The sequence below is a fragment of the Buceros rhinoceros genome, unplaced genomic scaffold (genome assembly GCF_000710305.1).
Source record: "Buceros rhinoceros silvestris isolate BGI_N320 unplaced genomic scaffold, ASM71030v1 scaffold7551, whole genome shotgun sequence".
In the NCBI taxonomy this organism is placed as follows: Eukaryota; Metazoa; Chordata; class Aves; order Bucerotiformes; family Bucerotidae; genus Buceros; species Buceros rhinoceros.
The window spans coordinates 153,856-168,834 of record NW_010392522.1 but is presented as its reverse complement, the minus strand read 5'-3'; the positions used below and the strand labels follow the sequence as shown (position 1 = coordinate 168,834).

The following is a 14,979-nucleotide window of genomic DNA, read 5'->3' as shown; positions in this document are numbered from 1 at the left end:
ACCGTCCTGCATGGACAGGGTGGCTCCTTGTCCTGGTTAAAGCAACTGTGCGTTACCCCAGATCACCAGAGTGATCTGTTCATACACGCGCTTAAGGAATTAAAGTCTGTATTACTGCTGATTTTTCTGGCTATGCTCAAAGTTGGTTTTGCTACCGCTTTTTAGTCTCCTGTGCTACTCTTACAGCAAAATTCCATTTGATTCTTGGTGGAATCTAAATTGCTGGAGACACTGTACTGAAAGTTCCAGGGAGCAGCTTCCAAATTCTCTGCAACGTGGATTAAGGTTAGGAAAAAGAAACACAACTGTGAACTCACAACATGCAAGGCTTCTGGAAGATCATTGAGACTAGTTTAGGGGAAAGAAACCACAAATCAAAACTATATGACTGCGCCTTCTACTGCAGCTTGAGTAATCGCAGTCGTTTGCTGTTTTTTGCAGACATAACACAGATATTGTTTGCAAACAAAAGAGCGGACACATACAAATGAAGTGTACGCTGCCTGCTCTTCTGCTTTCCCAAGGTGTTCTCATTCCTCCATTGCTGGAGCAGTGATACCTAAACCGGTTTCGGTGATACCTGAATCAGCGGTTTGAGAAGAGGAGAATTCTCGCAGGGGAACCGAAAGTAACATGATTGCTGCCAGTGCTGTGCGAGCCCGGGACCATCAGAGGCGGCAAGTGACAGTGATCTCAGGTGTGGTACCACTGCCTCCAGCAGCCTCCACCTGTGCCAAGGGACCTAGAAGCTGATGAAGATTGCTCTAAGACAAGATGAAAAGTTCAGCTCCTGTGTTAAACAAGTTAAAGGACCTGATCTCTGCCCACTCTCCTACCACAAGTCCAGCATTCGTTTCCTGTCTTGCCATTGCTGACTCCACTAGCAAGGGCAGGATTTTGCCCTCAACTATTCACGAGTAATTAATACATTATTGAACAAGAATAAATAGATAGCAATTAAATAACAAGTATTAATGACTTATTTATTAACATATTAATAGTTGGCCTGAGAGTAATAAATGCAAATTAGTGTAAAGTGGTACCAAAAATTGTGTCGATAATAGGCCCTGAAGTAATCTTGTGTGTTCAAGATAATTACAAATATATTTTCCTTTCAAAAAACTACTGCCGGGTAATTTTTTATGGTTTGCTATAATATCATTTTAGAATTAGAAAATTAGCCCTACTTTCATTAAAAAAATTTTGCAGTGCATCAGGCTTTATTTCGAGTGTAAGTTCCACGTTACCTCCTTACCTAGAGAGCCTGCATTTTGCTCAGAAATGTTCTCTACGTGCAAAGCTTTAGGGTCTGTGCCGGCTACTGTAATAGTGCTGTTTCACCTTGCTGCTACTACAACCTTTCCCATCATAACTATTATGATGTAAAAAGTCCCACCGAAAGCAGTGGTGGCACCTTGAGAACTAATCCTGTAAAAATCGCCGAGGGCCAGATGTTTGCCTTTCTACCTCTACAGATAGCAATTCACCTGATAAATAGTTCAGGGGCTTTAAACATGAGCAAAGCGGGCTCGTGTTTAAATGCGCTGGGCACTGCTCGCCTAACAACCCGTCCAGCCATGACAGATCCCACCCCTGGGCAGAACCCCTTTTGCCAGAAATAGGGGGGCAGGTTTGGGGGGGTGGTTTTTCTCTTTTTTTCTTTTTTTTTTTTTTAAACTCTTAGCTGTTTGGGCAAAAGAACACCCCATTTGATACCTTGACTCTGAACCATCTCTTCACTTTTTGTGAAACTAATTTTTTGAGGACAGCGAGTCATTGTCACTCTTTTATCACACCTACCAAAAGAAAATGAACAAGAGTTGGCTAAAATCCGGAGTCCAACCCTATCACAATCTGCTGTTATCAATGGCAAGTTAAGGTATTCCTGTCTGCCGCTGGTCCCCGCAGTGCTGATGCTGGAATTCGACATGCATTTAACGTGCATCCATCATCTCCAATAAAAGATCAGTGAGCATTTAGCTCTGCCTCCATATTTACACCAGGTTGAGAACGCAGGTCCAGGCGTTCTCCTAGCAGAGAGTGCCCCAAACATTATTTCTGCAAATGCCTGTTTCTACGAATCCTTCGGTCAGCCTCTGTAGGTGGCATTTTTACCTCATTAAAGGCATTCTTTTTCTTGATTCTTCTTGATTTCCAAAGGAATCAAGGAGGTTTGTGTATGGCAGGGGGCTTCGGTGGCTCTCTCCCCACCGTGCCTTCCACACCGCTCCGTAAATACGATTGTGGCCGCGTAATCTGTGTACCTGGAAATGTAATTCGTTTTGTTGCTAATGAAGGTCCTACGGCACAAATTTATTAAGGGTATACTTTTCCATGGGATAATAATTGGGTCGATAATATTAAACTCATAGGCTCATTATTTAATTGCAAGGGCAGATTATGAATACAGCTTCTAAAATGTATTTTAATGAAAAACACTACATCCTGACCTAATCATATCAACCTTATGCTATCTAATTAAGGATGCAAAAAATCATTAGAGTTGCAAAATATTAGTTCCAGCTCCATCAGGCTGCTAGCTGCCCCTTCATGAATATATATATATTTTTACTCTATGATAAATAGTTAATGAGGTAAAAATGACAAAATTTGCATGTAGGCAAATTAGTTTAATAGAGGGACGTCTTCCTGGGCTACCAAAAGTGACCTTTTCGCTATCAAAAGAACAACTAAAAATACCTTGAAATGATGGCATGGATGTCATTCCACAAATGACAAATCGCTTCTCTGAACAATATAAAAATTATAAAATGCAATAACCTTAAATCCTCATCACACTGTAAATGTGTCTTCTGCTGCTGCATTTATCAATTTAATAAAAGGAAATTAAGCATATTATAAAATACCCATTTATGGGGCAATTTTTAATCCAGAGAATAAAAATGAGAAGCACATGGTTAATAGCAAGAAAATATTGCAAAAACGTAGACCTATTTTTTCCAGAAGGTTTGACTATTTACTTGAATGACCTCCATTTAAAATATATTTTTTATATGGAGTGATGTCAGATATGGCAGTCTCATGCTTCCCTTTATAAAAATTGCTCACAGTTAATTTGGTATCTTATTTAAAAATTAACACATTAATAATGCACGCAATAAGGCCTGGTGATGTGTCTTCCATACTGATTACTTTGTACAATTAGACATACAAAAAGAGAGGGACAAGATAAATACCTTATGCAAATTCGTGGCAGAAAAAGAAAAAAGGTCTTTCAGTATCTGCAATGCATAGGAGCACAAAAGGATGGAAAAATATAGTTACTGGTCAATCAGGGAGGTGCTTCCTGGGGAGAACAACGTTCCGGAACGGAGTAAGTTTTTATTACAAAACTAGATTGACCAAAGAGCTAACGAAACTTGCTTTGATGGGGGTTTTTTCCATCAAAGTAATACGAGCAAGAAAGAAAATTGGAGAAGGGAGATATTTCAGCTTTCTGAAGAGCATTGGTGGTTCTTTCACAGTATTTGCTTGTACAGATAGCTCAGGAGTCTGGCTCAGCGGTCTCCACTCACAAACACCCCTTGTTGTGAGGCAGATCCTGCGTGGGATGAGGCGCCTGCTCCCTGCGCAGCTTTCCCTTTTGTCCTTGCACCCATCCTCCTTTCCCCACCTTTTTTCCTGTTACCCTTTGGTTTGTTTTTTGGGGTTTTTTTTGCTCCCTCACTCAGCCCTCTCTGTACTTTGCAAGAAACGCTGTGCTGGTGATGTCATTAGGGATCTACTCAGCGCTTCACAGAAAAGCAGTTGTTTGCAGCTGCCTTATCTGCCACTTTTTCCACATGGCAAAGGCAGTTCTGACCTGTAAAATGCAGTCCGCTGCTATATTTATTCTTTGTCTGACCTTATTCAACTCGTAACAAAGGTAATAGAGACCAATCAGCGGTGGCTATGCTTGCACTTACTGCAGAATGTTTTTAAGCGGAAAAAAAAAGGGATTGTTTTGCTTACTGGGGTAAAGCAAATAGGTGCTACCTGTATAAAAAGAGGGAATGTGTGAGATGGGTGGCTGTGGTACCACATTCACTCCTTCAAATATTTTCCCTCCCCTCTGTCGAAGTGTGACGTGATGCTCCACCCCACAAAACCCAAGTTCACTGAGTACCTGCTTTTTCAGTCAATTGGTACATTTGCCTTTTCATTTTTCCTTTCAGGGTCCAAACTCTCAGTGCGAAAACAAGTGGAAAGTAATTACAGCTGGGGCAGATGTTTCTAGCAGTGACAGCCGAGGCTGTATATTTATATCAACTGCTGGTCTTTCAGAGGTAGCTATAGAGACTTGAAGAACCTGCAGACCCTGATCCGAACTCACTTCTTCCAGTAGATTAGAAAAGAAAATAAAACAAACGACTCATACGTGCTTAAGAGAATTAATTTCCTTCCTATCTAGAACCTGGGGGGGTTTTACCGTTGAAGCAGGAGGGTTACTGAACGAAGGATTGCACCCAGCAGCACTCAGAGGTGTAAATCGAACCGGTGAGCACTTAAACAATGAGCCAAGAGTTGTTTTATAAGATAGTCCTATGGGAATTAGTAATGTTGATGCAAAGGTGGAAAGTAAGGAAAAAACTATCCTCACAGAAGGAGGACAACGTCCCTCACAGGCCAATGTCCTACTGACCGTGTTACTTCTGTTATCTTCTGTTCTCTGACAGCGGTTATGACCAGGAGCCTCCTTTGTGGATGGCATTGCCCACACCGGACACTTTGCAAACACAGGTATATCTCCCGTACATCACAGCTTAAAGTCTGTATATGAGGCTAGAGGCTAAGTGGACTGATGGTAGAGCAGACCAAATTCAGACCTTTCCTACCTTCCTCCTGCGCATTTCCAACTTGTCTCACTCCTCTGGCTGATCATGGAAGGAAAGGGCCAGGGCATGGCTTTCACACCTGACTCAGCAAACTCACATCCTCCTCAGGGCAGTCCCAAGCATGCTTCGCAGGAAATAAATTCTACTTGCCCATGGAAATCCCCAGTTTGCTGAGCTGCTGAGAAGTTGTCTGGGATGGTATACAAATAGCAAGTTCCTACGACCCAGGCAGGAATCGCCAGATGGCCTAGACGATTTTTGACATTAGTAATGCTGCTAAACCTCTGGCTATTAAGAAGATTGCAACCCCTCAGGATGTTCAGACAATACACAGACAACCTCACATGATTCTCCTGAACATGCTCCTTAGCTTCTCCAATGAAAGAAGCACCCTATGAATAATTTTCTTGTTTATCTAGGTCCTTTTAGGTCATATGCAAAAATACAAAGCATTCATTTGGACCAGTACGTCAAAGACTGCTTTGCAGACTGTTCACCACTCACCATTCGTCTTTCACCATTGATTCCTCTCCACTGCTCAGCCCTCTTCACAATGTAGCTCAGCTCCTGACTGGAAATCTCCAAGTCCAGTGGGACAAAGAATGTGCCTTCCTCACCATGAACGCGTCGATATACATCCAGCAGCCAACCTTCACTGTGTAGCCTAAGGATAGAAATGACAACATTTGGTTCATTTGTCAAAGGACTTTCCATGAGGAAAAAAAAACCAAACGGTGCCTTACCCCTCTGACCCTTACCCCCAGACTTCTAACTCTTGGTTTTCCCTTCATGACTATGTTCTTTATCCATGAGTAAGATGCTTCTTTTCCACAAGTTCTCCAACACACAACCCTCCCTAACTCTCTGGAGACTTCACAACACCTGAATCAAATCATATAAAGTTAAGCACCAATTTCTTATAATTATTTCAAGATATTGACTTCCCCAAAAGATCCTGATCTTCCTTTCCTTCAGCAACTGCAGTGTCTGTCCTTAGCACTGGGCTGTGTAACTAGTTCCAGGGCTCACATGATGTACCTCCGTTAGGCATGAATGGAAGTCATGCTGTGCCAGGGTTCAATAATGGGCAAACCACATCATATAGAAAGAAACTACACACCATTTTCTTCAACCCCAAGCCTGAAGTCTATACAATCTAAACTCCTCTTGATGTTAGAAAAGTTCATTTCATTTGTTGGCTTTGTTTTTCTATGACATTTCTGTGCTGCGGTAGGGAATTGAATAAGCACCACGCAGTAAAATTCTCTACCACAAGAAAGGCTTGCTGTGTGGTATTTCTTAATGTAGGTGAAACCAAGAAATATTGTGAGGCTTTTGGAAAAGCCTAGTGTCACATTTTTAGCCTTAGATGAACTTTAAAACTTCAAAACACTGCTGTTTAATTCAAATGGGACCTCTTCAAGTTCATCTCTCTCTCATTCTACTTTTATGCCAAAACCAGGGGTTCAGAAAATAAAGATCAGAAAATCTGGAATCTCAGTTTTGGATATTGAACTGAGGTCCTTTCTTTTGTCCCCTCTTCCAAGCAAATGCATTATTACAGTTCAGCTGTTCCGTGGTGACAGTCGCAGCTTTTGCATCCTTCCCAGAGACTGGATGGGTAGTGGTGAGACTTCTCTGTGGCTGCGTAGGTCCTTCATTTTTTGGCACGTGGGAAAGCGAACACAGGCACAACTCCTTTGACCCTCTGAACTCTCACCCTTCTCGTCGTGTGCAGCAGTGCTAGATCTTGTGGCTGATCCTTATTGTTGCGCTGCCATGTGAGTGCTCACTGGTGTGGGCATGGGTGGAGGGCGGTGGCCTGTTCAAGTAGGTTGGAATGAAGTTCGTATTTACACCAGCTCAGCACCTCACCGTACGGTGTCCACAGCAGTTGCAGAGAAGCAAACTCAATGAGCTGCTTGGTACAATTTTGCCCACGACCGAGATTTAGCGTGGAACAGAAATAAGGAGATACACCAGCAGAGAGTTTTTCACCTTGATCATAGGAGGAGATTTAGCTCTCTCTTCAAAGAGGAATACGTACCTTAGGGTCAAGCTCTACATCCAAGAGGTTCTGTGATGGGGTAGCTACTCTGATGCTGAAATCTGGCAGCCTGACTCAGCATCAGATTAGGAATTTATATCTCCTGCTTTGCTGCAAAGGCACTCTCTGTACTTCCCCCCCCCCAACCTTTCATTTCTGAAACATTCCTTTTTGAAGCTGCAGCCCTCAATTCACTGTAGTTTCCAAGAAGTCATTTCGGGATTCTCTTATCAGAAGAGGAGAGCAGCTCAAAGATATGCTCATCAAGATTTAGGTAGTCCTGGGAATATAAGCAAACTGGCTACCCACAAATAACAGAAAAAGCTCTAATGTGTGAACCGCAAATCAGTGCTGAGAGTAGGATACTAAAGTAGCTTAGAAGATGATACAGAAGATTCTTTTTATATTTAAAAAACTAATACCCTTAATGGATTAACTTCCCAAATTCCATAGTGTCTTCAAACAAACATTTGTCTCATAATCCCTGGATCTACATGAGATGTTCTTTTGACACAGAGATAAATTTTCGCAGCATTGACTCATAATTTATAATTATCTTGTGCTTAGGTGAAAACAAGCTGGTGGACATTCTGGCCTCCTGTTCCTCTTGGAACAATGATATTCTGTGGTGCTCATCTTTGAAATTCCAGGTCAGCAATTTAAATAACTTGCCACTTATCTTGCTAAACAAGAAAAAGACCTTGCCATTTATTTAAGCTCACTTAATGTAACATTCTTATTTCAAATGAAGTAAAATTTAATGCAGTTAAATTACTGTCTATTTGCTGCCATAAACATTTTCTATATGAAGATTTTAAGCACATGGTTATAAACAATATAATTAACTTTGAATTAATTAAGAATCATGAAGCCTGCCTTCCAGCTTTGTTCCTTTTGCCCAAAAGTACTCAGCCTGCTCCTGTTACCTGCTTTGATTTCTTTTCTGTGGCACAGAAATTAATAAAACACTGCTTCTTGTATCTTAACATGGCTCCTTATAAACACGACGGTAATACTTTCTATTGCTAAGGCAGTAAAGAACAAAACAAAACTCAGATGCTATTGTCTAGAGATATGAGACCCACTATACCTTACAAGTTCATTTGTTTATTAGAAAGAACAGAAAACACTGAAATTTGCTCTCCAGAGTCAGAGCAGAAATTGGACTTCTCAAAATTTTACATGAACCAAAAACTGAAGGGTAGTTTGAGTGGCTTAAGACAATTTATTACACTTGAGCCTCTCTCATCTTTTTTGGGGAAACGACTGTAGAAAATAAGTAAGTAATTTTGCTGTTAACATTGAAGACTTTCTTATGAAGATTTTTTTAAGCTTTTTCCCAATAAATATTTCAATACCAGGAAATTCAGACTCTTTCCAGCAGACACTCGTAGCTGAGATGGGTCTGCATTTTCTCACAGTGCAGAAAACATTTCGCCAACTAATTCCTGACTGTCTCTAATGTCTAGTGGAATTAAAATGAAGGAATTGCAACCAGTGCCACTTCATTTTTCCAAGACGTAATTAGAATATCTTTCCACGTTACATGTCCCAAGACACCCAAGAGCAGCCCGATTTATTGAGGTGTGTTGGTTTATAAAGACACAAATAGATGCCTACTGCTGTTTATCCCCTGCCCACGATTTCAGTAGCTTCCTGGTTGTTCAGCTGAACGCTTCTATTAAATGGCGAATTGCGGAGTAATTCTAATCAACGGCACCAACTCCACCATCCAACAGCCACAGTCTTCCCTGGGGACTGGTGTCTGAGGACACAGAAGACATCACTCCATGTCTATACTGGTTTGCCTTACAAGATACAGATGTGGTGGATGCCTGTGTAAAAACCGCGTTTTCTGAGTCGAGCAATATTACATTTAATATCTTGGAGATACACCTGAGAAATAGTCACACAAAGGGGTACTGCTGCCTCAGTTATGATACTACTTTCTTTAGAAAATAAATGCTGTTATATCAATATTCAGAAAATGGTGTTATCGATTGCAGAGGTTCTCTCCTTAAAAACATTTTAAAAGGTTTGGTGGACTGACAGTGTGCTGCTCAAGAGACCTAGGTCCAAGGGTCCCACTGTGCTGGGCTGGGGACCGACAAGGAAAAAAAAGACGATCCGGTGTCAGAAGCTCATAGTATAAATTTATTCTGCACAGACTCCACTGTTCAAAATGCTTCTTTTTATTATCCAGCAAAGAACTTCAAAGGCCTCATGCACTGTAACAGATTTTGTTATCTTCTCTTTGCTTTTCTATTTTGCTATGAATCATTTTTAAAATGTGTCAAACTAAGACAAGTTTTTTTCCCCTAGTAACATTCTCCCCCAACCCCTTTATTGGAAAACATTATGGGAAAATTGATCCAGAAGGAAAGGAACCTTTGATGATCTTGCACCTGTTCCCCAGACAATGAAGATGTTGGTAATATTCTCATAAAAACCTGCCTTACAAATGTTTTAATTTAAATTAATTTTCCTGAGTAATAAACGACAGCAGCTAAAACTTATGAAGCTATTCAAAACTATTAAGTCAATGATTAAGAAGGCATTAACATCTCAAAAACTAATTAACTAGACTACCAGTACATTGGAGTTGTGTACAGCTTCCAGGAATGCAGGAGCTTTGAAATACTTTGCAGAAATTTAGATTGCCATTTATCTTCTTCTGCCTGCTGCAAGGGAGTTTGTGGGAAGGAGGCTGAGGGATGATCCTGTCAGGGGGAGACAGAATCAATGCTGAGCTTTTCTGGTTTTACACCTGCCTGCATCCTGCCTTTGCGTTCGGCTTTGTACCGGTGCTTGCCACCATACAGGGTTCATCACGGGGTGAATCGAGGGCCAATACAAAATTCGTGAAGCAGTACACATGAGTCACTCAGAAAAAAGAAAATATGCCTTTTCATTAAACATCTTAGCCTACCTCGTGCACTTTCAGTGTCCTACACCTGTCCCTATTGACTGTGCAGCTAATGCGACCTGCTAGAAAAGTGGCATGAAAAGTGGTTGGTCAAATTTCATGATGAACTATATACTGGTAAAAGGATGAAGACACAGAAAAATTCTTTGAATTAGTCATGTCACGCACTGGGTTAAAGACTCAATCACATCCAGTCAAAAATCCTCTATCATCAAAAGGCTCTAAGACTCTGGGGGCCACTGCAGACTCAGAGATTTTGCACTTCACACGATATTCAGGTTTCCAAATTTTTCCTATTTCCCACAAAACCCCTGCTTGGAAGCCTCAAGACAACACCTTCCCAAGTCCCTAAGTCAAAGGTACACACGCTTTAGAGGTTAAACCCTTGACAGGGACACCGCTGCCTGAAACCAAAGGAACAGAGGCTCCTAGACCCTGTGAAAAATGATGGTGTCATTGTGTTCTTCTTGAGGAAAAATTGGCTCCCTCTGACTCGCTGTGCCCACCCAATACCAGCGCTTTAAAAGTTAGGCAGGAGCTAACCTGCCCTTCATTGTCTGCGGTTCTGGGCTTTAGATATGTGACATTGATACATCTGTTCTGATATCACCTTATTTTATCTTACAGGAGAAGGAGCTTGAGCCTCAGCTCCTGAGGGAATAATGAGATAAAGAGACATACCTTAAAAGGTACAGGTACAACACTGTCCATGAGAGGATGAACAGGATTGTGTAAAGCATCACGGTGATTAAGGCACCAGGAATCCCTGACTCCTCTGCTCTTACAAAGACCCAGTAGAGCTTCGCGGCATCAGCGATGGGTTTCTCTACACTGTTCCCAAGTCGCTGTCATGAAGGAAAAGATCAACATAAGAAAATGCCAAACCTGATCAGACTGTTTAGCTATAGTCATAAAAGAACCTGTATTTCTTTATAAGATGGGTTTAATTGTAATTTGTGGGGTGCACAGCTTGAAACAGGAGTCTGCTGCACAACCTTTGATATTAACCATGAGATGTGAAATGAACTATTTTCTGATGCGTTTTAGTACAGTTAGAACCTCTCCGATAGAGGCGGCTCATTGAACAAAACCCACGTCCCAGTGAAGATAGTCCACGTGAGCTTTGGGAGCAGATTTCAGAAGTGGAAGGGGAAGAAGCCTGAAATGTGCCTTATTTCCATGACCAGAGAGGCATAATAGCAAATGGCTTAGGCTGCTGTTTTTCGGGGTGCTGAGCGAGCAGGAAACACTTCTGCATAATTCCAAAGTGACCGCTCTCAAAATGACTTGCCCTTGTCACAAGAAAAATGCTGGTTCCTACCAGACTCAGCAGGTTACACTATTAAGTCTGTACTTTGGGGGGTGTATACACACCAATTTCCAATTTCGGACCGAGTCCGAGTTTGGTGCTACCGCTGCAAAACAAATGTAACCATCATGTTACCTGGACCACCAAAGGGAAGTTCAGGGCAGCTGCATGTGTTTGAGCTGACTCCTGGGATAGTTTTCCCACTAGCCTTGCAAACAGCAGCATCAGTTAAACAAGGTACTGGATTCACAAAGCTTCACTGAGACCCAATGAGGTGAGAAAAATGGAGGAAGCAACTACAAGTAGATCAACAGGGGAGAGCAGCAGGGTTCAGTGAAGTCTTGCCCAAAGGGGTTGACCTTTTTCAGTGCAAGAGACAAGTTCTCCATTATGAAGCGGAATTTTAATTTATGCACATGCATTATATTAAATCTGTCTGAAGCATTTTAAGTCAGAAAGTCAGATATTCCCTTCACGCCCCCACTCCTAGTGCTCAGTCAGTCCAGTTTGGGAAGCTGCAAAGAACAGCCTGTAACAGTGAATAACCAACGAGCATCAGCATTATTTTACGATATAGCTCGCATTTAATTTATTTCTTTCTGAGAAGGAACAGAGTCACAATGAGACCAATACCTCTGAAAAGATCTGACTGCACCGTACTCCTACTGCTGTGGTGGAATTAAAGACACCTCTTAACTGTACCAAATAGCAGCCGTAGGTTATATCATTAATTGCTTCTCCAAAGGTACATGCCTATCACATAATCCACTTCGTTATGCTACTAATAGTTCACATTCAACTGCTCTGTAAGCAAGTACACATGCATAAATATTTTCATTCTACTGATGAGGAAACAAATCTTTAGTTTTATAAACACTGGCAAGGAATTAATATTCATAGTACAAAAACAGTCATTTAGTTGGGAATAAGGTGGTTTGTGCATTTTTTGCAAAGACTCCCAAAGAATCCGGAAGGTCTCATAGCACTCTATGTTTCATTAAACTTCCAGTAAAACAGGGGAAAGGATTTTCAAAAAAAATTCGTGTTTTCCCTTCTTTTTTTCCATGTCTGGTTCTTAAGAGCTCGCTACTGTATTGACATATTATTGCCCTCTGCTGGATCAATTTAGAAGAATTCGGCTACAGCTCATGGGTCTTCTACTGCTCAGAGCTAAAATAAATCCTCTCTTCAACTTTCCCATTTTAAAGTGACACTTCTAAAATGACAGCCACACCCATATTAAATCACAGTAACATACTTCTTGTGGATGTGAAACGAAACCGCACCACCGAAAACTCCAGTATTTATCATTGAGAGGGAGCCTGTGAGCTTAGGCTTCAAGAAACCCGCACCTTCCGGAGCCGCGTGCCTGACCTTCCTCGGGAAGAGCCCAAACCTCGTCCCCATTTTTTGCTCCCTTTGCAATGACGTGCACAATAAAGGCAATTACAAGTCCAATGACAAGCTGTACGAGGACTGAGATTCTTGAGTTTATTTCTGTTCTCTCTCCACCCTTTGCAACACACCAGGTTTTATACTGGAAATTACAAGTCCCAGGAAAACGGTAATGGCATGTAAAGGCTAGTCACTGATTCAGAGCTGTCTGTATTCTTTACAAAGCAGTTAAAATACATCATCTCCTGCTTGCATTCTATCTCCCTGTTCCATCCTCTCTTCTTGCCTCCATTGCTTTCCAACAGAAGAGACTGTCCACCAAGGACTCTGCACGGTAGTCACGTTCCTGACACCCCTCCAGAGAGGTAAGAGGCTGCATGGCAAAGAAGAATCAACGTCTCTCCTATCTGAACAGTTTTCTGGCAAGGGAAAGATGGCACGGGGCAGGTGTATCCTTCTATCTATATTTTCTAACAAGATCATGTCGATCCTTCTGTGGTCCTCAAAGACACAGCCCAAGGAAGGTGACCTGATTTGAAATGGTTTCAGTAATTTCTGTCAATATCTGTCGTGGGTGCTCATCACACCGCAGAGTGACTTTGCAGTCTCTAATGGGTTTTTATGATGACACATATCCACAGGGGATGTTACTGTCCACGTTTTACAGCCTACAAAGAGACCAAGCCACTGGCCCCAGGAGAGCTCTGGCTGAACGGGAACTAGAACTGCATTCTCCAGAATCACAGGGAAGTTTCTTAGCCCTGGAACATCCTTCTACAAGCTGATAGTAAATCAATCCTAGAACCACACATTCGACAGAGCATCTTGAACTATGAGTTGAAACCCCCCAAACATGGAACTGGCTCTTGAGTCTTCCCTCAATAATAATAAAAACTAGTTAGTAAACAGAGAAACCTTTGTCTCCAGGGCTGTCTGTCATCTTTCATAAGTATTAAGGCCTTTTAGGATACTAAAATACATTCCAGCACTAAAATAACTTGTATTACCTCAGCACAACATTTTAAAAATGCTTGATCTAAAATAGACTGGCAAGCAAAGCTGAAATTGCTGCTGAAAGAATGCCAGGAGAAAAAAAAATTACAAATGCAGTAATGAAAACACATGTATGAGATATCGTTTCGTTTTGGAAAGGACACGCACAGCATATTGCGCAACATTTGAACAAATGAGTTTCTACCAAACCGAATCGTGGGGGGTAAAAGTGCCTGATTCTCAGCATGAAGCCCAGAGAGAGGTGTGCTTTTTTATCGCTGCAATCAAAAATTTTGAGACTTTATTTTGTGACTTTATTTGTATCTCATGTTGCTCAAACAAAGAAGCCCTGTTTGAAATTGATAACAAATCCAGTCCGACTAGAACTGAACAAAATCCCGCTGAAGTCAATGGTTTTCTCAATGCAAGTGTGGGAAAGACAAGGCAGACCTCAGCCTTTCCTCCAGTTTTTACAAATACACCAGTATTTGGCGGGGTGAGGGGAAGCCTTTTAAATATTCCTAGCCTGGATCTTGGGCAAATACCCCTTTTTCTCCTGGGGAAAAAAAATAAAAATCTTCATCAGAATAATTACAATTAAAATTAAATTCTGTGCATGGTTTACACCATCAAATTTACAAAAAAAAAAAAAAAAACCAGGTTGTCCAAGTCAGAACTATAGCGTCTTGCCACACACTTAACATACTCCAATGACCTCCCAAGTGAGCTCCAACTAAATTTCTTGAACAGCTGAATTTTAATTTTCAAAATCACTGAAATGGGAAACAGCTTGTAAACAGTAGAAAATGACATTTCTAACAGGACTTCTCGAAAGCCCAGCACAGGCTAGTGGATGAGGAACCAAGAGACCTGAGAAAAACCAACCCACAGCACAGGCTGGGGATCACCGCTCGATCCGGAGTGAGCAACAGGAACAGAAGTGTCTTTGAAAGACAGACAAGGGCAGGACAGCAGCAATACTGCATCCCAGAAAAGCTCTCAGTGCCCTGTGCCCATCGAAAGGGCCCCGTGTCACCTAGGGGGTGAGGGAAAATCTGAAACCCATGTTCCGGGAAGCTGCATAGTACCTCGGGTGTGATAAAAGCCCCAGCCAAAGTACAGGCGGGCTGCACGGCGCGTGAGGAGGTGCACATAGTTGAGAGCTTCGCTCTCGTGATTTTACTCATGATGAAGCTCTTCCCTTCCCCACACAGAGAGATGTCTGTCTCTCAATCTCATAAGTCTTTTTAGGTGCGCCAGCAAATTATATTAACTGCCTCGCATGTCAGAGAAGTGCACAATAACCTCTATGTTTTCATTTTGTCTGTCTCAGTGCTTAGAAAAATCCGAAGCGCTAATAATCAGGACTGCTCATTAACCCACCTCCATTAACATCCCAAATTGCAGTAATCCTTCGCAAAGCAGATGCAATCATGCCAGTGGTGGATTTACTTCACCTCCATATATGGCTGGT

At 41.7% G+C, this 14,979-nt stretch overlaps 1 protein-coding gene across 1 annotated transcript in view; it reads right to left on the bottom strand.

The window, feature by feature from the left end:
• The window catches only part of LOC104500802, a 191,199-nt gene that overhangs the window by 75,003 nt on the left and 101,217 nt on the right, over window positions 1-14,979 (bottom strand). The window contains exons 16-17 of the mRNA XM_010144518.1: window positions 10,490-10,653; window positions 5,340-5,499 (exon numbers count right to left, since the gene is read on the bottom strand). Of these exons, the coding sequence (XP_010142820.1) occupies window positions 5,340-5,499; window positions 10,490-10,653 (324 nt within the window). The remainder of the gene's footprint in view (window positions 1-5,339; window positions 5,500-10,489; window positions 10,654-14,979) is intronic.